This window comes from Bison bison, unplaced genomic scaffold (assembly GCF_000754665.1).
Source record: "Bison bison bison isolate TAMUID 2011002044 unplaced genomic scaffold, Bison_UMD1.0 scf7180017858395, whole genome shotgun sequence".
Classification (NCBI taxonomy): Eukaryota; Metazoa; Chordata; class Mammalia; order Artiodactyla; family Bovidae; genus Bison; species Bison bison.
This window is the reverse complement of record NW_011488967.1, coordinates 23,994-47,430: the sequence shown is the minus strand read 5'-3', so window position 1 is coordinate 47,430 and position 23,437 is coordinate 23,994. Positions and strand designations below refer to the sequence as shown.

The window sequence follows — 23,437 nt, the reverse complement described above, 5'->3', positions numbered from 1 at the left end:
TTTTAAGATCATTCCTCCTCTGTATTTTCAGGATCAATGTCAGTAAACTTGCAGAGAGCCTCCCATAATTATCTAGGAATTTGCCAGGAGTTTCCTTCTCATCCTGCTCTATGTCAGCCAACTTAGCATAAAGTCTTAGTGTGTATTCGCTTGAGTCCCTCAAGAATATGTCTGGCAAAGTGATTCTGATCCCAGTTAGCCATGTTATAGTTCCAGTCTGGCTCTGTCGTGGGAACTGCTTGGCTCCCAGTAGGGAGGAGGGCTATTTCATGTTCCCTCTTTCCCCTTATCTCACGTTCAAGCCATTCATCTCCAAAAGTAGTAGCTTCCCTCAGAACTCGAGCTCTCAAGTCAGGAGTCAGCATCTGTCCCAAGACATGTATTATATCTCTCTAAGGAAGCTCGTAAAGTAAGGTTAGTCCCATAAAGACTTCTATGTACTTTTTGGATCCTCCAAATAGTCATGACCACAATTCGAACTGTGCTAATTTCTACCTAGACTGAGGCAACCCCTCCTGGAAGTGTGTCCTGATTCTCAGCCTGTTCAATTGGGAATCCCAGATGCAGAGGCAAAGTAAGAGGACTGGGGGGAACTGAAAGTTTCACACCCAAATCTGCACCCTTAGGACGCAAGTCTGGAATATCTTTCAGAGAGATAAAGAGCCACACATATGGTACTTCTAGTTGTAAAACAGTATCATAATTGAGAGACCCTTTAACCGGCCAGTGTTCCCTGTCTTCCAAAGGATACTGTGCCTATTCAATATCACAGAAGAAGATCAGATATGTCTTTTTAAATTGTGGGGATCAAACTTGTCCCAGCTTTTTTTAAAATACATTTTAAAGGAGTGGTTTTGGAACCGCTAGCTCCCATCTGTAAGAGAGAAAAAAGCGGCATCCACAGCCATGGCTTCTTTCCATCGGAGGCATCCCTCCCTGCTCTAAATGTGAGTGTAGACAGACTTTCAAGTGAAGCTTTTTTCCCCTGATTAGACGTAGTCTGTCCCTTACCCACACAGGCGCCTTACTCATCCCTCCCGGTTCTTCCACTGAGGAGGGGTGGAGACGCACCAGGGGTAGAGCTGATGGCATCCCAGATTGATTTCTAGCTCCTTACCACTGAGATCTTTGTTTGACTTCGCCTTTTCTCTGCTGCCACCCAGAATGTAACAGAGTAGCTGTCCCGGAATGTTGCCCAAGCTAGGACTGCTGTGGGAAGCATCCGCGTTCCATGTGCCATTCACATTCCTGAATACAACCCTGACTGCAGTAGAAGCGGTGAGTCACGAAGGGACGAACAACGATCAAGACGTCCCTTCTGAGCGTCACCACGCTAGTGTTCATGATAGTAAAAGAGGTGGTGGAGGGTCGGCCAGTGAGGAAAACGTGAATTTTGTCCTCAAGCTTCTAGGACCAATCCTTCCAGTTCATTCCCCTGGTCCACTAACAGCACTAGCAAAGGAAGAAGCCCATTGCACTTCCAATCTGACCAGATCCTGCAATTCCTGATCTGTGTCCTCAAAAACCTCATGGTCACCAGCAGCGCTTCTATCCACATAGGGTGGAGGCACAGCCATGATAAAGACTCACGTTTAGGACTCTGGCCCCTGAGGCAGACAGCCAAGGGAGTGACCTTTAACCTGAGAGATATTCCTGGAGCTAGAGTTCTGCCTAGTTCCCGAACATGCTGCTGGAGCCAGAGTTCCCTCTCGCTCCATATATGCTCCTAGTAACTTTCTGACAAGGCTAAGCACTCCCATAGAGGGGGTCTAAGTAAAAGTACACAATAACAGCATAGATCATAAGTCCCTTGAAAGTTTATGGTCTGACAGATTATGTTAGTAGGTTTAATTTCCCACGCAATTACGAAATGGTCAAAGAGACCAGGAAAAGGTGACCGAGAAAGGAAAGTTTGGTCCACGTGCTTTGCCCAACTCTGGCCGCTTCCCTCGCAGGGATGTTGGGTGTCTCTTGGCATTGGCAGGTCAGTATAAACCCCTGACAATGTTCCCCTTTCTGGGGCTTCCATCAGTCATTACACAGCACTGTGAAACCACAGAGCAGGGTTCATCACTTGCTTTACACAGGGTGTGACATTCATTCACAAAAGCACACAGAAGAGTTAGTAAAGTAAAGCAGGAAATGTGCATACTGAGAAAGCAGAGAGTCTAGAGCTCTGAGAGTTCTTACGTTGTCCTGAAGATCCTGGATGAGCCCCCAAAATGATAGCTTACAGTGAACGATGTCAGATTCATGACCTCTGAAGAAGAAGATTTAGCTTTGGCACCAGGGACCAGCCTTGATCACTAAAGAGCTTTTGTGTAGCAGAGTTTTATTAAAGTAAGAAAAGGGCCAGAGAAAGGTTCTGACATGGACATCAGAAGGGGGATGGAGAGTGCCCCCCTCACTAGTCTAAGCAAGGGAGTTGTGTACTTCTATATTGGTTTTACAATAAATCAATGAATGTCTCAAGGTTGTAAGGATCTTACTAGACCCACTCCCATAATTTACATTTTTAAGATAACAGGATCAGCCAGAAGGTTTTCAGGAAGGAGAAACTATCCTCAAGATTCTCAAGCAGGATACAATGTTGTTATATAACCCTTACTAAGGAATGTAGGAAAACAGCATTTGTCCTTTCCTCCTCCTTGAGAATTCCAGACCCCTATCTCCTCTTTGAGAGCCCCAGACTCCTCTCTCCTCCACAGGGACCGCAGACTTCTTATCAACCTGCCTAGGAATTGACTTCCTCACCATCTCATACCAAACACTGGGCGTCCTCCACAGAGTGAGCGCTCCAATCATACTCTGTTGTTCTTTTCAGTCACTAAGTCGTGTCCAACTCCTTGCGACTCCATGGACTGTAGCACACCAGGAATCCTTGTCCTCCACTATCTCCTGGGGTTTGCTCAAACTCATGTCCATTGAGTCGGTGATGCCATCCAACCATCTCATCCTCTGTTGCCCCCTTCTCCTCCTGCCTTCAACCTTTCCCAGCCTCAGGGTCTTTTCCAATGACTTGGCTCTTTGCATCAGGTGGCCAAAGTATTGGAGCTTCAGCATCAGTCCTTCCAATGAATATTTAGGGTTGATTTCCTTTAGGATTGACTGGTTTGATCTCCTTGCAGCCCAAGAGACTCTCAAGAATCTTCTCCAGCACCACAATTCAAAAGTATCAATTCTTTGGTAACTGGCCTTTTTTATGGTCCAAGCATACTTAGGAATTAGAGGATATGTTTGTTTCAGGTCAGTTGGAGCTCATCTAGAAGAAGGGTGGGTATCTAGTTGTCTGTTAGTCAGGAGGCAGTGGGTCACTGAGAGGATCCTGTTCTCCAAAATAATACACTTGTGACGTTGAGCTGCTCCTTCTCATTGCCTCCCATCTGCTTTCTGCTGTATGCCGCTTGTTGCCTAGCTGAGAGCCATGTCACCCTATGGGAACGGAAACCTCTCAGTGATGCCTCTGCAGGAGTTTGTGCTGGATGGATTTGGGGGTGGCCCACAGACCCAGGCCCTGCTGTTTGCTCTGTTCCTTCTTCTGTACTTGGTGGACGTCCTGGGGAACCTCACCATGATCGTGGTCATCACGCTGGATGCCCGTCTGCACTCTCCAATGTACTTCTTCCTCAAGAACCTCTCTTTCCTGGACTTGTGCTACTCATCTGTCATCTACCCCAAGGCCCTGTTTGACTTAATGTCATCGACCAAGGTCATCACCTTTGCAGGATGTGTCACCCAGTTTTTCTTCTTCTCCACCATGATCACCACTGAGGGATTCCTCTTGGCCGTGATGGCCTATGACCGCTTCATGGCCATCTGCAACCCCCTGCTTTACCCCATCTCCATGCGCCCCTCGGCCTGTGCCCTCCTGATGCTGGGCTGCTACTGTGGGGGCTCCTTCAACTCCATCCTGCAGGCCAGCTTCACATTCAGCCTCCCGTTCTGCAGCTCCAACCACATCGACCACTTCCACTGTGATGTGCCGCCTCTGCTCAAGCTTGCTTGTGCTGACACTACGACCAATGAGCTGGTCATGTTTGGTCTCTGTGGCCTCGTAATTGTGGGCACTATACTTGTGGTCCTTGTCTCCTATGGCTACATCACAGTGACCATCCTGAGGATTCGCTCAGGAGGAGGGAGACACAAGCTCTTCTCCACCTGCGGCTCCCACATGACAGCCGTGTCCCTTCTTTATGGGACTGCATTTATCATGTATGCCCAGCCAGGAGCTGTGCAGTCCATGGAGCAGGGCAAGGTTGTCTCTGTCTTCTACACCCTGGTCATCCCGATGCTCAACCCCCTCATCTACAGTCTGAGAAACAAGGACGTGAAGGATGCCTTGTGGAGACTGAGCCAGAAGCACACAGCAACGTGAAGGAGGGTGACTGGAGAGACTGGTTTTCCTGAGAGCAGTATAATAGGGCTTTGGAGGAGGCCCTGGGTTTAGTTTGAGGAATTAATTCCTCATTCATTTAATTTATTCTTTCATCCTATATTTTATTTAATCCTTCTTGGAAGCATATCCTGGACAAAAAAATACTGCAAGTGTGAGACGCAAAATGAATAAGGCATTTACTTGCCAACAGAAAATTAATATCCTTAAAGGGTAAGACTCCAATCTCAAAGTCTGGGTAACAGAGTGGGCAGAGTGGTGAGCAGAGTCTCTGAAACAGCATATGTGTCCGAATTCAACATCCTTCACTGAAGACATGAAACGACACAAACTCTGATGCCTCCTCCTTCACTTCACTTCACTGAATCCATGTAAATATGTGCTCTGCATTCTCCCCTCAGCCACCTGGAAGGAGGGCATTGGTAGGCTCAGCTTTGCCCCTTCTGTAGTGATAACATGGGGGTCAATTACGGGGAGTTAGGAAGACCATGCTTACCCTCAATCCTGCAGCGGGCTGTTCCTCCCCTCCCCCTTCTGTTCACTGATGCTACCACCCAACAAGACAGCAGGGAACACCTCTGGTCCTGCTTTAGATGCTCCTAGTGCTCCCTGTCTTGGGTTTCTCCCCTTAGGAGTCCCAGAGATGCCCTAAATCCATAGTTCTACTGATCCTTCACAACCCAGCCTGACAGGTGACAGTGTCCTGGCTAGTTAAGACCACAGAAAATGGTGCTTTGTTAGCACAGGTATCTCTGAATAAGGAGGAAGGTCCTGGTATCTATTGCAGAGGCAGGAGTTGGAGAGGGAAGGTGCACTTTCTTGGCAGAGAGCACAGCTCCCTGCTCTCTGTCCCACTCTCCCCAGGGTAGCCTGGACCCTCAGTCCTGACTTGCCTGTTCAGAGCTCCATCTTCATTGCTTCCTGGGCTCAACACACAGCCTGGACTCAGAGCCCAGTGGCCTCCTTGTCATAGCTCCCTAGAGTCATCCACTCCCATGGTCACTACCAGAAGGTGGTCCCCTGGACATGGTATGGTCTGCACCCTGTATGGTCAGTGGGGATGTGCCCTGCCTCTGATCACAGCTCTCCATCTCCCTGCTCTCCTGCTCAGGAGAACTGTGGGAGAGGGGCTAGAACACCCAAGTCATCAGACTGTTGATCACCATTACTGAAGGGGTAGATAATCCAAGGTCTCTTCTGGATTCTTGATCCCATTGTCTCATCTTTGGGCTCCAAAATTAATTCTGAGTCTTCCATAGATTACTGTATTCCTCTCACATAATGCCTTCACTCTGAGGAGTGCCTACAATTTTCCATTCCCAAATGACATGCTTCTTATCATCCCATGCTATTATATAATTCTATCTCCTACTCTCTCTTTCTTCATCTCTTTTATTCTCCTCACTCTCCTCCTCTTTTCCTCATCTTCCTTCCTTCCTTCTTTCTCTCTCATCTATTTTATTTTTGTCACTCCATGGAATACTTCATTTGAATTTGCAAATGAAAGAAAAAGCACAATATATTGTATGCGACTCTAGATTTCTCATCATTATGTCCATTTAATGGTACAAACAGAGAGGAATCTGTGGATCTTAGAAGATCCTTAATTATAAATTTGACTGAACCAGGAAAGCTTGTCTGATTTTAGATTGAGTAGGAATTCTCAAACACTGTTAAAGAGAATTATTTTTAAAACCCTACAAGTTGGCTTTACCCTGGTTGATCTTTACACTGAAGATCACTGTAAGGTGTCAGAAGTGGTTTATTTGGCTTTTTATCCTGTTAATGCTTTGCAAGCTGCTGGTACACAGTAGGTTCTTAGTTCACACCTAACCTACCGCCTGATTCCAATTTGAGTTCAGTGTTAATTAGTCATTGAACCCCAAAATATGCATGATGCAGCTCTAGTTTTTTTATTGTCCTTAAGTGGAAAATAAACCCATTACACTTCAAGACCATACTGTAGTTTTGACATTGATTCTATACTAACTTTTATAAGTTTCTACATTTTTATAATCCAAAAAAATAGCAATTTTTGTTGTAACTAATTTTGAGCGTGCAGTTAAGTAGTGTTTAGCATATTCACCTTGTTGTAAATCAGATCTCTGAACTTGTTTTATATCAGATCTCCGATCTTGCAATCCTGAAACTCCATGCCCCTAAACAATAACTCCCTGGTTCCCCATTATCTCCACCACTGGCAGCCACCATTCTACTTTCTGTCCTAACGAATGTGACTTCTTCAGATACTCCAGAAAAGTACAACCTACAGCATTCGTCTTTTGGGGGTTTGGTTATTTCACTTAGCATAGTGTCCTCAAGATTTAGCCATTTTGAAGCATCTGACTGTATTTCCATCCTTTTTAAGGCTGAAGAGTATCCCATCACATGTGTATATTTTGTTTCCGTCTTCATCCACCAAGGAACGCTGGGGTTGCCTCCACTTTTAGACCATGCGGAAGAGTGTTGCTATGTAAATGGGCATGCAAATATCTCTTAGACAGACTACCTCTTTTCTTTCTTTTCTTTTTTTTTACTATCTATTTAGATGTTTTATTGCATCATATAATAATTCTTTTTCGATTTTGGGAAGAACCCTATATTACTCTTCATAGTAGATGCACCATTTTTCTTCCCATCAACAGTGCAAAATCATTGCAATTTCTCCACATAATAGCCAACACATATTCTTTTCTCTTTCATGTCAGCCATTTAATGATTGTAAAGTATTATATCTTTATTGTTTTTATTTCACTAATGGTTAGTGATTTGAGCATTTTCTTATATGTTTGTTGGCAATTTGTAGACCATCTCCAGAGAAATGCCTTCAAGTAATATGAAAATTTTAAATATGGTTATTGGCTTAACTAGTAATTTTTATGTATTCCAAATATTATCCTCTTATTGGACATTTGCAAACATTTCCCCCACCCCACAGTTTGCCTTTCCACACTGTTATTAATATTTAAGTCTTTAACGAACACGTTTTTAAGTTTGATGTCATCCCACATGTCTATTTCACTTTTGTTTCATATCCTGTTGGTGTCATATCCAAGAAACCATGCCTAAATCTAAGACTATTAGCTTCTCTCTTATGTTTTTCCCATGGATTTAAGAGACTCGGCTCATCCATTTAGGTTTTCATTCCATTTTAAGGTGGTTTTTGTTCATGATGCAAGGTAAAGGGCCAGCTTTATACTGGTGTACATACACAGCTAGTTTTCCAATGACATTTATTGAAGAGGCTGTGTTTTCTCCATGGGACATTTGTTGGAGGTCATTTGACTAAAACCATGAAGGTTCACTTCTGAGCTCTCTATCCTGCCCTATTGTTCAACCAGTCTCTCTTTGTGCCAATACCATACTGTTTTGATTACTGTAGCTTTTATGTTAAGAAATAAAGAAGTCTGAGACCCTCAAATTTCTTTTCAAGTTGGTTTTGGTCATATAGCCTCCTTGAGACTCTATATGAATTTAAAATGTGTTTTCATTTTCTAGAAAAAATAACATTGTGATTTTGATAAGGGTTGCATTGAATCTCAGAACACATCGGGTAATATTGTTATCTTCCAACTCATGCACTTGGGATATCTTTCATTTATGTTGAATACCTTTAACTTCTTTCAGCTATGATTTCTAGTTTTATATCTCTAAGTCTTTTGTCCCCTTGGCTAAGTTTAGTCCTTAGTATTTTATTCTTTTTGATATTTTTGTAAATGGATTGGTTTTATTAATTCCTTTTTATGTAGTTCATTAATAGTGCATATTAGTGCTTCTCATTTTAATGTATTGATTTTATATATTGACACTTCACTAAATTTTGTATTTCTAACACATTTTTCATGGATATTTAGGGTTTTGTATACATCTGTGAACTTCCTGATGTTCAAGCTGGTTTTAGAAAAGTCAGAGGAAACAGAAATCAAATTGCCAACATCAGCTGGATCATGGAAAAAAAACGAGAGTTCCAGAAAAACATCTATTTATGCTTTATTGACTATGCCAAAGCCTTTGACTGTGTGGATCATAATAAACTGTGGAAAATTCTGAAAGAGATGGGAATACCAGACCACCTGATCTGCCTCTTGAGAAATTTGTATGCAGGTCAGGAAGCAACAGTTAGAACTGGACATGGAACAACAGACTGGTTCCAAATAGGAAAAGAAGTACGTCAAGGCTATATATTGTCACCCTGTTTATTTAACTTCTATGCAGAGTACATCATGAGAAACGCTGGACTGGAAGAAACACAAGCTGGAATCAAGATTGCCGGGAGAAATATCAATAACCTCAGATATGCAGATGACACCACCCTTATGGCAGAAAGTGAAGAGGAACTAAAAAGCGTCTTGATGAAAGTGAAAGTGGAGAGTGAAAAAGTTGGCTTAAAGCTCAACATTCAGAAAATGAAGATCATGGCCCCCAGTCCCACCACTTCATGGGAAATAGATGGGGAAATAGTGGAAACAGTGTCAGACTTTATTTTTCTGGGCTCCAAAATCACTACAGATGGTGACTGCAGCCAGGAAATTAAAAGACGCTTACTCCTTGGAAGGAAAGTTATGACCAACCTAGATAGCATAGTCAAAAGCTGAGACATTACTTTGCCAACAAAGGTCTGGATAGTCAAGGCTATGGTTTTCCCTGTGGTCATGTATGGATGTGAGAGTTGGACTGTGAAGAAGGCTGAGCGCCGAAGAATTGATGCTTTTGAACTGTGGTGTTGGAGAAGACTCTTGAGAGTCCCTTGGACTGCAAGGAGATCCAACCAGTCCATTCTGAATGAGATCAGCCCTGGGATTTCTTTGGAAGGGATGATGCTAAAGCTGAAACTCCAGTACTTTGGCCACCTCATGTGTAGAGTTGACTCATTGGAAAAGACTCTGATGCTGGGAGGGATTGGGGGCAGGAAGAGAAGGGGATGACAGAGGATGAGATGGCTGGATGGCATCACTGACTCGATGTACATGAGTCTGAGTGAACTCTGGGAGTTGGTGATGGATAGGGAGGCCTGGCATGCTGCGATTCATGGGATTGCAAAGGCTTGGACAAGACTGAGTGACTGATCTGATCTGATCTGATCTGATACATAATATCATGTCATCTGTAAATATAGATATTTTTAAATTCTTTATCAACTTGGATCTCTTTTATATCTTTTTCATGCCTACCTGCTCTAGTCAGGACCTCCAGTACTATGTTAAATAGAGGTGGCAAGAGACATTCTTATTTTGTTCCTAATCTTAGAAGAAAAGCTTTTACTAGTGAGTATGATGTTAGCTGTAGGAGTTCCTATGTGGATTTCATTTAGTTGAACTTTTTCTTTCATTTTCTATTTGTTTTTTAATATACAATTAAAGGGAATTGGATTTTTAAAACACTCACCTGCATTACTTGAGCTGATCTTGGGATTTTCCCCCACCATCCTCTTAATGTACTGAGTTACAGTCTTTGATTTCCAAAACATCACAAGTTTTCATTGTATTTACTTACATCAGTTCAGTTCAGTTCAGTCACTCAGTCGTGTCCGACTCTTTGCGACCCCATGAATCGCAGCATGCCAGGCCTCCCTGTCCATCACCAACTCCCGAAGTTCACTCAGACTCACGTCCATCCAGTCAGTGATGCCATCCAGGCAACACCACAGTTCAAAAGCATCAATTCTTCAGTGCTTAGCTTTCTTTATGTATTTACTTACATACTAGTCAGTAACACTATTTTCTCTCTCCTACCCCCCCCCATTTTTTTATGTATCATGCACATAAATGTTTGTTGTCATCAAAGCATTTATTTAGTAGGAAAGAGAATAAATATCTTGTATCACCTTGACTCAAACTTCACACAGAAAAAAAAAAAAAAAAACCCCAATACCTTCCCCATACTCTTTACCATTTATCCTGAGCCCACCCGGATGCAGGGCTTTGCCACCTCCCGTCGAGCAATGATAAGCATTGACTGAAAGGGCCCATTGCCTCCACTTGGATTCTTGTCAACTCACCTTCACTACCATCATCAAAGAAAATTGTTTGAGAAATAATCAAAACACACGGACAAATTTCCACCTGGAGAGACTGACTTCAGTGGGAATAGGCTTGGCATCAGTGGCTCAGATCTGACAAACAGTGTCTCTCATGGAGGAGCCAGGTCAGTGGTCTGATGAGAATGCAGTGGTTCCACTTGCGTCAGATGTTCCCAGGGTTCCTGCCCCATCACACCAAGGGCATGGATGACACTCATTAGAGATGATGATCCAGACCTCCAGCCACAGCATCCACCTTCCTAGTCTCAGAATGGAAGACACGGATATTTATATGCATACTAATAGTATACTCTCTTTATAATATACTTATATTTATACTTATGAATGCTTAGTTATAATACAAATGTCATATTTATACTAATATTATATAATATATAAAATACTAAAATAAAATCCACTTCTGGATCTTTCCATCACCCAAACACAGACAAAGAAATTTTTCTAAATCCCATTTCTTGTCCTCCAAAGTTAAATACTATCTTGACTCTAAAATCAATGCCATTAATTCTTGGTAGAATTTATATACAACAGAAAAAATTGATTCTAAAATAGGATCAGTTCAGTTCAGACACTCACTCTGTCCAACTCTTTGTGACCGCACGGACCACAGCACTCCAGGCCTCCCTGTCCATCACCAACTCCTGGAGCTTACACAAGCTCATGTCCATTGAGTCAGTGATGCCATCCAACCATCTCATCCTCTGTTGTCCCCTTCTCCTCCTGCCCTCAATCCGTCCCAGCATCAGGGTATTTTCCAATGAGTCAACTCTTCACGTGAGATGACCAAAGTACTGGAGCTTCAGCTTCAACATCAGTCCTTCCAATGAACACCCAGGGCTGATCTCCTTCAGAATGGACTGGTTGGATCTCCTTGCAGTCCAAGGGACTTTCAAGAGTCTTCTCCAACACCACAGTTCAAAAGCATCAATTCTTCGGCGCTCAGCTTTCTTCACAGTCCAACTCTCACATCCTTACATGACCACAGGAAAAACCATAGTCTTGACTAGACGTACCTTTGTCGGCAAAGTAATGTCTCTGCTTTTGAATATGCTATCTAGGTTGGTCATAACTTTCCTTCCAAGGAGCAAACGTCTTTTAATTTCATGGCTGCAATCACCATCTGCAGTGATTTTAGAGTCCAAAAAATAAAGTCTGCCACTGTTTCCACTGTTTCCGCATCTAATTGCCATGAAGTGATGGGACTGGATGCCATGATCTTAGTTTACTGAATGTTGAGCTTTAAGCCAACTATTTCACTCTCCTCTTTCACTTTCATATAGAGGCTTTTTAGTTCTTCTTCTGCCATAAGGATGGTGTCATGTGGATATCTGAAATTATTGATGTTTCTCCCAGAAATCTTGATTCCAGCTTGTGCTTTCTTCCAGCCCAGCATTTCTCATGATGTACTCTGCATAGAAGTTAAGTAAGCAGGGTGACAATATACAGCCTTGATGTATTCCTTTTCCTATTTGGAACCAGTCTGTTGTTCCATGTCCAGTTCTAACTGTTGCTTCTTGACCTGCATACAGATTTCTCAGAAGTCAGGTCAGGTGGTCTGGTATTCCCATCTCTTTCAGAATTTTCCACAGTTTATTGTGATCCACACAGTCAAAGGCTTTGGCATAGTCAATAAAGCAGAAATAGATGTTTTTCTGGAACTCTCTTACTTTTTTATTGATCCAGCAGATGTTGGAAATTTGATCTCTGTTTCCTCTGCCTTTTCTAAAACCATCTTGAACATCTGGAAGTTCACGGTTCATGTATTGCTGAAGCCTGGCTTGGAGAATTTTGAGCATTACTTTACTAGCATGTGAGATGAGTGCAATTGTGAGGTAGTTTGAGCATTCTTTGGCATTGCCTTTCTTTGGGATTGGAATGAAAACTGACCTTTTCCATTTCTGTGGCTACTGCTGAGTTTTCCAAATTTGCTGGCATATTGAGTGCAGCACTTTCAACAGCATCCTCCTAAAACGATTTGAAAGAGCTCAACTGGAATTCCATCACTTCCACTAGCTTTGTTCATAGTGATGCTTCTTAAGGCCCACTTGACTTCACATTCCAGGAGGTCTGGCTCTAGGTGAGTGATAACACCATTGTGATTATCTGGGTTGTGAAGATCTTTTTTGTACAGTTCTTTGTCAAAGAATACGTAGAGGACTTTTTAAAAAGCAAAAGCAAGAGGGACCATTCCTGAAAAAAAGCTAGATATGTTTTAGTGCAAACAGTTGAAACTGCTGCTGCTGCTAAGTCACTTCAGTCATGTCCGACTCTTGTGACCCCATAGACAGCAGCCCACCAGGCTCCCCCGTCCCTGGGATTCTCCAGGCAAGAACGCTGGAGTGGGTTGCCATTTCCTTCTCCAATGCATGAAAGTGAAAAGTGAAAGTGAAGTCGCTCAGTCATGTCCGACCCTCAGCGACCCCATGGACTGCAGCCTACCAGGGTCCTCCATCCATGGGCAAACAGTTGAAACTAGTTTTGTCAAATATCTAAAAGAACAATAAGAAAGGAAGCTCAAATGGCCAAAATAATTCAGAAAGTTACTAGAATTCATTGTGAATTTAGGAAACTCAAATTAAAACAAAGCAACGTGTATTTAACACACTCAGAAAATGAGGGAGTAGGGTGAAAACAAAGACTCCCACACTGCTGATTGCAGCCCGATGGTACAATCAGTTTGAGAGAAAAGTGGTCAGATAACTGTTAATGTAGGAAAGAAGCTTATGCAATGCAGTTGCTCACCAAGAAGAGCAAAATGCTAGAACGATTTATAGGAAGAATAAATCCCTCTCCTTTTGCTTTGGATGTTACGGATGTAGACAAACTATATTTCTAGAGAATTAGAAGAGAAAAGAGAGATTGGCAAGGGTAACCTCTATTCTCACCTTATTAGACAACACCATGGTCATGGAGCACCTTATAGACTGCTTCAGTCCCATGGAACCAGGACCTCTTAAAAGAGAAGCCTTATCTTTTCAGTTGTGTAGAGTAAGGGGATGGCAAAATGAATAAGAATAGAAGAAAAGGAGTCTCTATAATGTAAAATTAACATGAAAATTAATGAAGTTGAGAAAAAATGTCTTTGTTCTCAAGAATCCTTCTCTATATATATACATTAAAGGGGAAAAAAATATCCATTGCACAACACGCACTATTAAAAAAACACATAAAAATGAAGTAACCTAAATGTCTCTCTAAAGAAGCTTCTGCAAGTAATTAGGGTATGCTTTCATGTTTAAAGCAATTGAAAGAAGTGAACTAGAACATGGAAGGATTGGGAAAGGTGATCAAGGTCCCTGCAGAGTGCTTTTTGACATAGAGCTGGAGAGGTGATACACCCCTGAGATAGGAGAGAGAAAGTGTATTGCTGACCTTGCCAGGTAAAAGCAAACTCCCTCACTGCTCTCCCGTGTCAGTCATCAGGGCCACTGCAACTAATTAACACAAAGTTGGCAACTTATAGCGATAGGAACCTACTCTCTCGTAGGTCAGGAGGATAGATGTCCAAAATCAAGTTTCAGCAGTTCCTGCTGCCTTTTAAATTTCTTTAAACAATTCTTCCCTGCCTTTTCCTAGGTGCTGGAGACTCCCCGTGCCCTTGGCACTCCTTCCCCTGTTGCTGTATTGCCCTAACCTCCGCTCAGTCTTTGCATGCCCTTTGTCTTTATGTCTCTGTGTCTTTACGTCTCTGTGTCCTTTCCTCCTCTTATAAGGAAATCAGTCATTGGATTTACAGTCCACCTAATCCAGCATGACCTCATCATAACACATTCATTTTGAAAGACCCTATTTTCAAATAAGATCAATTTCTGATTTTTGGGGTGGACATTTTTTTTGGAGGGAGACTCTATTCACCTTATCATAGTGATGTTCTCTATGCTTCAGGGGAATTTACATTCTACAGTTTCTGAGTATAGTGTTCTATCTATACCCAATAATCTCATTTAGGTAATATGTTGAATTAAATCTACATATGACTACATTTTTTCTGTTTGCTTATCAGTTACTGAGACAGTATGATAAACCATGATTTGGATGTTTGCATTTCTTTTTAATTCTGTCAGATTTTCCTTTATATACTTAATCTTTTTTAGTTTCAAACAAATTTAAAATTTTCACATCATCCACTTGAATATTGAGAATTGAAAATTGAATATTTTACTATGAGTCAGTCAGTGTTAGTCACCCAGTCACGTGCAACTCTTTGTGACTCTGTGGACTGTACCCTGCCAAGCTCCTCTGTTCATGGAATTTTCCAGGCAAGAATGTTGGAGTAGGTTGCCATTTCCTTCTCCGATTTCATTTGATATGTCCTTTTAATGAAAAAGACACGTGTACCCCAATGTTCATCACAGCTTTATTTACAACAACTAGGACATTTATGGGGGCTCCAAAATCACTGCAGATGGTGACTGCAGCCATGAAATGAAAAGATGCTCACTCCTTGGAAGAAAAGTTATGACCAACCTAGATAGCATATTCAAAAGCAGAGACATTACTTTGCCAACAAAAGTCCATCTAGTCAAGGCTATGGTTTTTCCAGTGGTCATGTATGGATGTGAGAGTTGGACTGTGAAGAAAGCTGTGTGCCGAAGAATTGATGCTTTTGAACTGTGGTGTTGGAGAAGACTCTTGAGAGTCCCTTGGACTGCAAGGAGATCCAATCAGTCCATTTAAAGGAGATCAGTCCTGGGTGTTCTTTGGAAGGACTGATGCTAAAGCTGAAATTCCAGTACTTTGGCCACCTCATGTGAAGAGTTGACTCATTGGAAAAGACCCTGATGCTGGGAGGGATTGGGGGCAGGAGGAGAAGGGGACGACAGAGGATGAGATGGCTGGATGGCATCACTGACTTGATGGACGTGAGTCTGAGTGAACTCCGGGAGTTGGTGATGGACAGGGAGGCCTGGCGTGCTGCGATTCATGGGGTCGCAAAGAGTCGGACACGACTGAGCGACTGAACTGAACTGAGGACGTGGATGTAATCTAGATGTCCATTGACAGATGAAGGGAGAAAGAAGCAATGGTGCATATATACAATGGAATATTATTCAGTCATAAAAAGGAATGCATCTGACTCAGTGCTAATGAGATGGATGAACCTAGAGCCTATTATGCAGAGTGAAGTCAGTCAGATAGAGAAAACCAAGTATCATATATTAATCCATATATATATAATCTCGAAAGATGGCACTGATGAACGTATTTGCAGGGCAGCAATGAAAACGCAGATGAGGAGAACAATCTTATGGACATGGGGTGGGGGAAGGAGAGGGTGGGACAAAGGGAGATAGTAGCATGGAAACATATACACTTCCATGTGTAAAATAGATAACTAGTGGGAATTTTCCCTATGACTCAGGGAACTCGAACCAGGACTCTATGACAACCCAGAGCGGGGGAATGGGGTGGGAGCTAGGAGGGAGTTGCAAGAAGAAGGGGACATATGTGACCTATAGCAGACTCATGTTGATGTATGGCAGAAACCAACACAATATTGTAAAGCAATCATCTTCAATTAAAAATAAATAAAAATGTTTAATGGATTTTAAAATGTCCTTTTATGAGCAAAATTTTCTCCTGAAATCTACTTTGATAATTATTGAAATACAGCAGCCTTGGCTTTTTCAGGCTATTTATGATACTACATTTTCCAACTTTTTACTTTCACACTTCCTATATTTTAATATTAACCATATATCACCTTTATACTTTGTTTTGGGGTTTCTATCCAGGATTAAAATATCTTGTTTTAATAGATATGCTTACTCAACCTGCATTGAGGGAAGGGCCACATTATAAATGAGAAAGTGTTTTGCAGCTTCTGTAGACACAGAGTCCTTCCCATCGCTCTTTACCACACCAACATACAAGGATAAAACAGAGGAGGAAGGACTGCAGGCCAGGAAGCCACACCTGCAGTCCTGAAAGACCTTTCCAAGATGGCCACTGGTCCTTCTAAAACAACTTGCTTCTTGTCTGGTGGACCACAGTGCTCCCACGGGGATTTCTGGCTTCATGCCCTTCCTGGTTTGGACAGAGATGTATCAGAGGAAATTTAGCCACAGGACTGCATCTTCCTGGGATCCAGGGAATTGGGAGTCCCAGTGCACTCCCAGGCCAAGTCTCACCTAATTGGCCAATTGAGGATGAGAGTCCCAGCTGTGCCCAGTGGAGAGCATCTTCCCCAGCAGAGGGACCAAGGATGTAGCCGCCGTGAATACTATCCAGCTGAGGGGGCAAGACAGAGGAGCAGGTGAGTTGAGCCCGTCTGCCGCTGGTACCAAGAGCCAAGCACCTCCTGCAGCAGGCACTTGGAGCACATGGCCTGCCTATCACTGTGACCCAGGTGCTCTCTTCTGCGCCCTCCCCACTCCCACTTCCCTGCACAGGAGGCCAGAGCTGAACACGGTGGAGGAGGGTGCTCAGCACCACGTCATTATCATCAGCACAGACCTGGGTCAGGAGTCCTCCCCGGGAGCACAGGGTCCTGGGTGGGTCATGCCCCTCCTGACATCACAGGAGCAGTGTGATCACCACTCAACAGATTGTGGTCAGCATCACTGACAGGTGAGTCCTGGGAGCCTGGACCTGGACACATCACCACCTATAGCCCCATGGACTGGGCAGGGCCAGTCAAGGCAGAAGTTCTGGACTTTAACAACAGTAGAAATAATTAGGGGGTCTTGTATCACCATAGGTTTAAATTCAGTGGCCTGAGATCTTGCATTTCTGGCCAGCTTTAGGTGATGCTCTTGCTATCAGACCTCAGACCACACTTGATAAGCTACAGTTTACAAGGAATAGATGCAGAACAATCTTTAAAAACAGAGGCTTGTAGACAACACTGGATTCTTCTGCTTCCCCCATTAAAGTATTTATCAGGCTCAACTCACAGGCAGGTTTACTGAGGCCAGCACTACAGTCACAGTGAGTTATCTCAACAACCAAAGAAATGTGTGAGTTTGTTTTTTTAAAAAACCAAGAGCTTGACTTCCCAGATGAAGATGTTGATCTCTGCTCATGTGCTTCCCCAGGCATCCTAAGGGTCACTGTTTTGATGACCTAAAGCCACTGGGGTGGATGAACGGTCTTGGGAAACATAACAGAAACAGGAAGCTGGGAAAACTAGTGGACACAGGAGCAAGACAGCCAGCATGGGGTGGTGGGGAGAAGACAGCCACTCTGGTCACAACGGCTCTGCTGTATGTATGAGCAAGGTGTGGGCAGAGATGGAAGCAAAACCTTGGCCTTGGTGAATGTGAGTGTGTGCACAGGTCAGGGCTGGTAGCAAAGGGGTGGGCAGCCACAGAGTGTACAGCAGTGACCAACTCCACTTTTAGCACTGGCTCCAAACCAATATTACCATGAACCTGCCTAGATATCCCAAGTCATACTGTCCCATCTCATTCATGTGATGGTTGGAGTCAAGTCTCCCAGGAGAGGGAAACTGGACAGCCTTCACTGTAATCAACCTGTCCTTCTTTGGGGAAGTATGGATCCTCTCAGACTACCTTCTAAGAGACTACCTCCCCTGCTTAGGGGAGCTTGGGGTAATCTCTCCTCCACAGATACCACTGACCACCCAACCTCTGCCTGTATATCCCCACTGCCAGGGAACTCACTCCATCCAAAGAGAGCCAGCTCCATGATACTGCAGATCTGACTTTTACAAAATGTGGAATCTGCTCTGAAATATACTTCCACCCACTGACTAATCTGCTTGCCTTCCAAGGAAGCATGATGGCTCAGCGTCCAACTTCCTTTTTCATTCCTCCATCTTTGGGCAGGATTCCCCTCAACCACTCATGGCCATCACGCAGCTGGTCCCCATGTCCGATGAAAGTGTGGTGGTCAGCCCTGCTCAAGGCAGACAAGGGAGGTCTGGGCTGTGACAGGGACAGGAAGCAGCACCCAGCAGGAGGGCCCAGTCATTGAGCAGATGTGACCATATTGGTGGCTCCCAAGCAATCACCCCATGGGGTGTGCAGAGGAGCCAGGAGCACAAAAGTAACGATGGGGGAGGAAATGCCATGTCCTGAATGTGTCACAGCCCCTGTCCTTCTGTTCTCAGACCATGCAGCTGGGCTCTCCCCTGCCCATGAACTGCCTAACATCTGGGCTTTGCAAGAAAGAACCCTTAGATTCTCAAGGATGTGGAGGACTCTGTTGTTGGTTGCCATCACAGTCTTATTAGAGATAAAGATGCTGAGATAGGTCTCGGGGTCTGCAGGAGAGACAGACATAGTTTCACTTTAGCCTGGTGAAGGCTGGTCCCTGATCTGCTCCCACACTGGCCTGGAGTTAGAACCATCACTGGGTCCGTTCCTGATAGCATCAGGTGCTTAATGATTTCTAAAATTAAAAATGAGTAAAATAGGGGTGGAAGGTGCAGGATTGGATACTTGAGCAGGTGCAGGAATGGCACCACTCAGGACCATCCCCATGGGAAGGGAGAGCATGTCCTGCAAAACAAGGACAGGGAGATGGAAGCTATCCTTACTCTGGAGACTCTCAGCTCAGCAGGACCCCTGGAGCCATCTCATAGAGTGAGTGTTTCAAGCGTTCTTAGGAATTAGTACATCAGAGGAAATGTTTACATTTCAGGTCGACCTGAGCTCATCTGGAGCAGAACTGTGTAGCCGGTGGTCTCTTAGTCAGTGAACAGTAAGGTGCTGAAGGGCCCCTGTTATCCAAGAGAAAATGATCTGACTTAGACTGACTTCCCCTTGCTGTCTCCCACTTATTCTCTGCTCTCTGCCCCGTGTCCCCCAGTGCAGGGCCATGCAACCCCCCAAAAGTGGAAACCTCTCAGGATGCTTCTGCAGGAGTTTGTGTTCGAGGGATTTGACGGTGGTCTGCAGAACCATGCCCTGCTCTTTGCAGTGTTCCTGGCCCTGTACTTCATGGCTGTCCTAGGGAACCTCACCATGATCGTGGTCATCACCCTGGATGCCCGTCTGCACTCCCCAATGTACTTCTTCCTCAAGAACCTCTCATTCCTGGACCTGTGCTACTCATCTGTCATCAGCCACAAGGCCCTGGTCAACTTCCTATCCTCCTCCAAGGTCATTACCTTTAAGGGATGTGCCACCCAGTTCTTCTTCTCCATGATGGGCACCACTGAGGCATTCTTCTTGGCTGTGATGGCCTATGACCGCTTCATGGCCATCTGCAACCCCCTGCGTTACCCCATCTCCATGCGCCCCTCGGTCTGTGCCTGGGCTCCTACTGTGGAGGTTGCTTCAATTCCATCCTGCAGACCAGCTTCACATTCAGCCTCCCATTCTGCAGTTCCAACCACATCGACCACTTCTTCTGTGATGTGATTCCCCTGCTACAGCTCACTTGTGCCAACACAGCCATCAACAAGCTTGTCATGTTTGGCCTCTGTGGCCTCATCATCGTGGGCACCACACTTGTGGTCCTCACCTCTTATGGCTACATCACACTGACCATCCTGAGGACGCACTCAGGAGGAGGGAGACACAAGCTCCTCTCCACCTGCGGCTCCCACATGACAGCCGTGTCCCTCTTTTATGGGACTGTCTTTGTCATGTATGCCCAGCCGGGAGCTGTGCAGTCCATGGAGCAGGGCAAGGTGGTCTCTGTCTTCTACACCCTGGTCATCCCGATGCTCAACCCCCTCATCTACAGTCTGAGAAACAAGGACGTGAAGGATGCCCTGCGGAGACTGATCCAAAAGCACGTAGCCACGTGAAGGAGGGTGACTGAAGAGACAGAATGTCCTGAGGGCGGGACATGAGGGCTCTGGGGGAGACAGAGGTTTGGTTGGAAGTATTCGTTCTTCATTCATCCAAGTGATTCTTTCATTCATTTCATTCAACACTGAGGAAGCACATCATGGGCCCCCCATGCAAGTGTGAGATGAAGAGATCAGATAAGGCACCAGAAAAATGATGGTGAATGATGGGGCAAGACCCTAATCTTGAAGTTTGAATAACACAACTGTTAGAGCAGTGAACAGAGTATTGAAACAGAATTTATGTCCCAAGTTTAACAACTTCCAGTGAAGGTATGTAAGTAGATAAACTCTCAGGCCATTCCTATCCCTCCTTCCCTAAATCTACTGTAATTATGAGGTTGGTAGTCTCCCCTGAACCACCTAGAAGGGGAACCTGAGGACACTCAGCCTTTCCCCTTTCTTGGTGATAGCCTGGGTCACCACAGCCAACTAGGGGGAGTTACAAAGACCATGCTTCCCCTCAATCCTGAGTGGGGCTGTTCCTCCCCTCCCTCTTCTGTTCACTGATGTCGCCACCCAACAAGGCAGCAGGGAGCACCTGTGCCCCTGCTTCAGATGCTCCTAGTGCTCCCTGTCCTGGGTTTCTCCCCTCAGACTGCAGCTGGGAGCCCCAGGGAGTCAACGTGGATGTCTCATACCCAAAGATCCAGCGACTTTCTACCACACAACCAGACTACTTCTGACCACAGAAAATGGTGCTTTATCGGCTCAAACATCTCTGAAGGTCCTGATGGCTGCCCTAGAGACAGGATATGGAGAGAGAAGATGCCCTTTCTTGGCAGAGAGCACAGCTCCTTGCTCTCTGTCCCACACTCCCTGGGAGATCCTGGACCCTCTGTCTTGACCTGCCCATTCAGAGCTCCACCCTCATGCTCCATGGACCCAACACGCTGCCTGGATTCAGATCCCAGTGGCCTCATTATGCCTCCCTTTGATGGGGTCATCCACTCCCATGGTCACCATGAGGAGGTGGCCCTGTGGACACAGGGGTGGTCTCTACCCTGGATGGTCAGTAGGGATGTGTCCTGCGTCTCTAACCACAACTCTCCATCTCCTTCTCTGCCTGCTCGGGAGGACTGTGGGGAGAGACTGACAGCTAACTTATCTGGTTGCTGCTCACAGTTACTCAGTAGGAAGCTACTCCAAGGTCTCTGCTTGATTCTTGTCCCCATTTGTCTCATCTCTGAGCATGCTGACATATATTACTGTATTTGTCTAATATAATGAATTTCTTTCTTTGAGAAGTTCCCATGGTGTTCTGCTCCACGTCTGGCATGCCTTGGTATCTTCTCATGCTACACGACTGTTCCATCTTCCAAATTCTGCCCCTCATTCTCCTCTGGTCCTCCTCCTCTTCTTCCTAGTCTTTCTCTTCCTCCTTCTTTCTCTTCTTACATTTCTCTTCCTCCTTCTCCTTTTTTTTTCTTTCTCCTTCTCCTCCTTCTTCTCCCTTCTCTCTCTCTTATTCTTCATTCTGTGGATTTTCAAAAGGATATTCCAGGATTTATAATATCTTAATCTTAATTCTTCAACTTATAATATCTTAGGGCCTTCCCTGGTGACTCAGCTGGGAAAGAATCTGCCTGCAATGCAGGAGACCCTAGTTCAATTCCTGAGTCAGGAAGATCCCCTGGAGAAGGGATAAGTTACCAGCTTCGATATTCTTGGACTTCCCTTGGGCCTCAGACAGTAAATGATCTGCTTGCAATGAGGGAGATCTGGGTTTGATCCCTGGGTTGAGAAGATCCCCTGGAGGAGGGCATGGCAACCCACTCCAGTATTCTTGCCTGGGAAATCCCAAGGATAGAGAAGCCTGGTGGGCTACAGTCCATGGGGTCACAAAGATTCGGACATGACTAAGAACAGCACATAGAATCTGAATCCAAAATGAGGAAACACATTTTTTCTCTTACAGAATAGTACAATTATCATCCATATGTAAATGCAATTATACATATGATAAGGGACTAGTGAAAAAGTTGGCTTAAAGCTCAACATTCAGAAAACGAAGATCATGGCATCCGGTTCCATCACTTCATGGGAAATAGATGGGGAAACAGTGGAAACAGTGTCAGACTTTATTTTTCTGGGCTCCAAAATCACTGCAGATGGTGACTGCAGCCAGGAAATTAAAAGATGCTTACTCCTTGGAAGGAAAGTTATGACCAACCTAGATAGCATATTCAAAAGCAGAGACATTACTTTGCCAACAAAGGTCTGGCTAGTCAAGGCTATGGTTTTTCCTGTGGTTATGTATGGATGTGAGAGTTGGACTGTGAGAAGGCTGAGTGCCAAAGAATTGATGCTTTTGAACTGTGATGTTGGAGAAGACTCTTGAGAGTCCCTTGGACTGCAAGGAGATCCAACCAGTCCATTCTGAAGGAGATCTGCCCTGGGATTTCTTAGGAAGGAATGATGCTAAAGCTGAAACTCCAGTACTTTGGCCACCTCATGTGTAGAGTTGACTCATTGGAAAAGACTCTGATGCTGGGAGGGATTGGGGGCAAGAGGAGAAGGGGATGACAGAGGATGAGATGTCTGGATGGCATCACTGACTCGATGGACGTGAGTCTGAGTGAACTCCAGGAGTTGGTGATGGACAGGGAGGCCTGGCGTGCTATGATTCATGGGGTCGCAAAGAGTCGGACACGACTGACTGACTGATCTGATCTGATCTGATCTAGTGGTTCTAGTAGAAGAGCATTAATTCTGACTTTGGAATAAATTTAGGAAGTTCATCAGATAGTCAATGGAGTAGAAATTCTCCAATAGTCTGGAAAACATGACTTGTAAAAACCCTGCACATCTCCATTTGTCTGTTACCCAGATTTCAGATTGTAGTGAACACCTCTTTACAATTTTAGAAGTAGTTTATTAGGTTTGTTCATGCTATACGTGGAGAAGGAAATGGCAACCCACTCCAGTCTTCTTGCCTAGAGAATCCCAGGGATGGCGGAGCCTGGTGGGCTGCCATCTATGGGGTCCCACAGAGTCGGACACGACTAAAGTGACTTAGCAGCATGCTATACATTCATTGCATCCTGTGCCACATTGCAGGTTTTCAGCACATATCTCCTGGCTGATTATAATTTGAGTTCAGTGCTAACTAGCCATTGTACTCTGAAATACACCTGACATAGCTCTAGTTATCTTAATTAAGTGTAGAATAAACATCTTAAGTTTGAAGACCATGTTGTAGTTTTAATTCTGTTTCCTTACTTTTTTAAAAGATTAACGA

At 44.4% G+C, this 23,437-nt stretch overlaps 1 protein-coding gene and 1 pseudogene across 1 annotated transcript; both read left to right on the top strand.

The window, feature by feature from the left end:
- Positions 1–3,424: 3,424 nt before the first annotated feature.
- Positions 3,425–4,375, top strand: LOC105005346 (olfactory receptor 12-like). The gene has a single exon (XM_010863320.1). The coding sequence runs from the start codon at positions 3,425–3,427 to the stop codon at positions 4,373–4,375; it is 951 nt and encodes a 316-aa protein (XP_010861622.1).
- Positions 4,376–19,249: 14,874 nt separating this feature from the next.
- On the top strand, positions 19,250–22,578 carry LOC105005332 (annotated as a pseudogene).
- Positions 22,579–23,437: the final 859 nt, after the last annotated feature.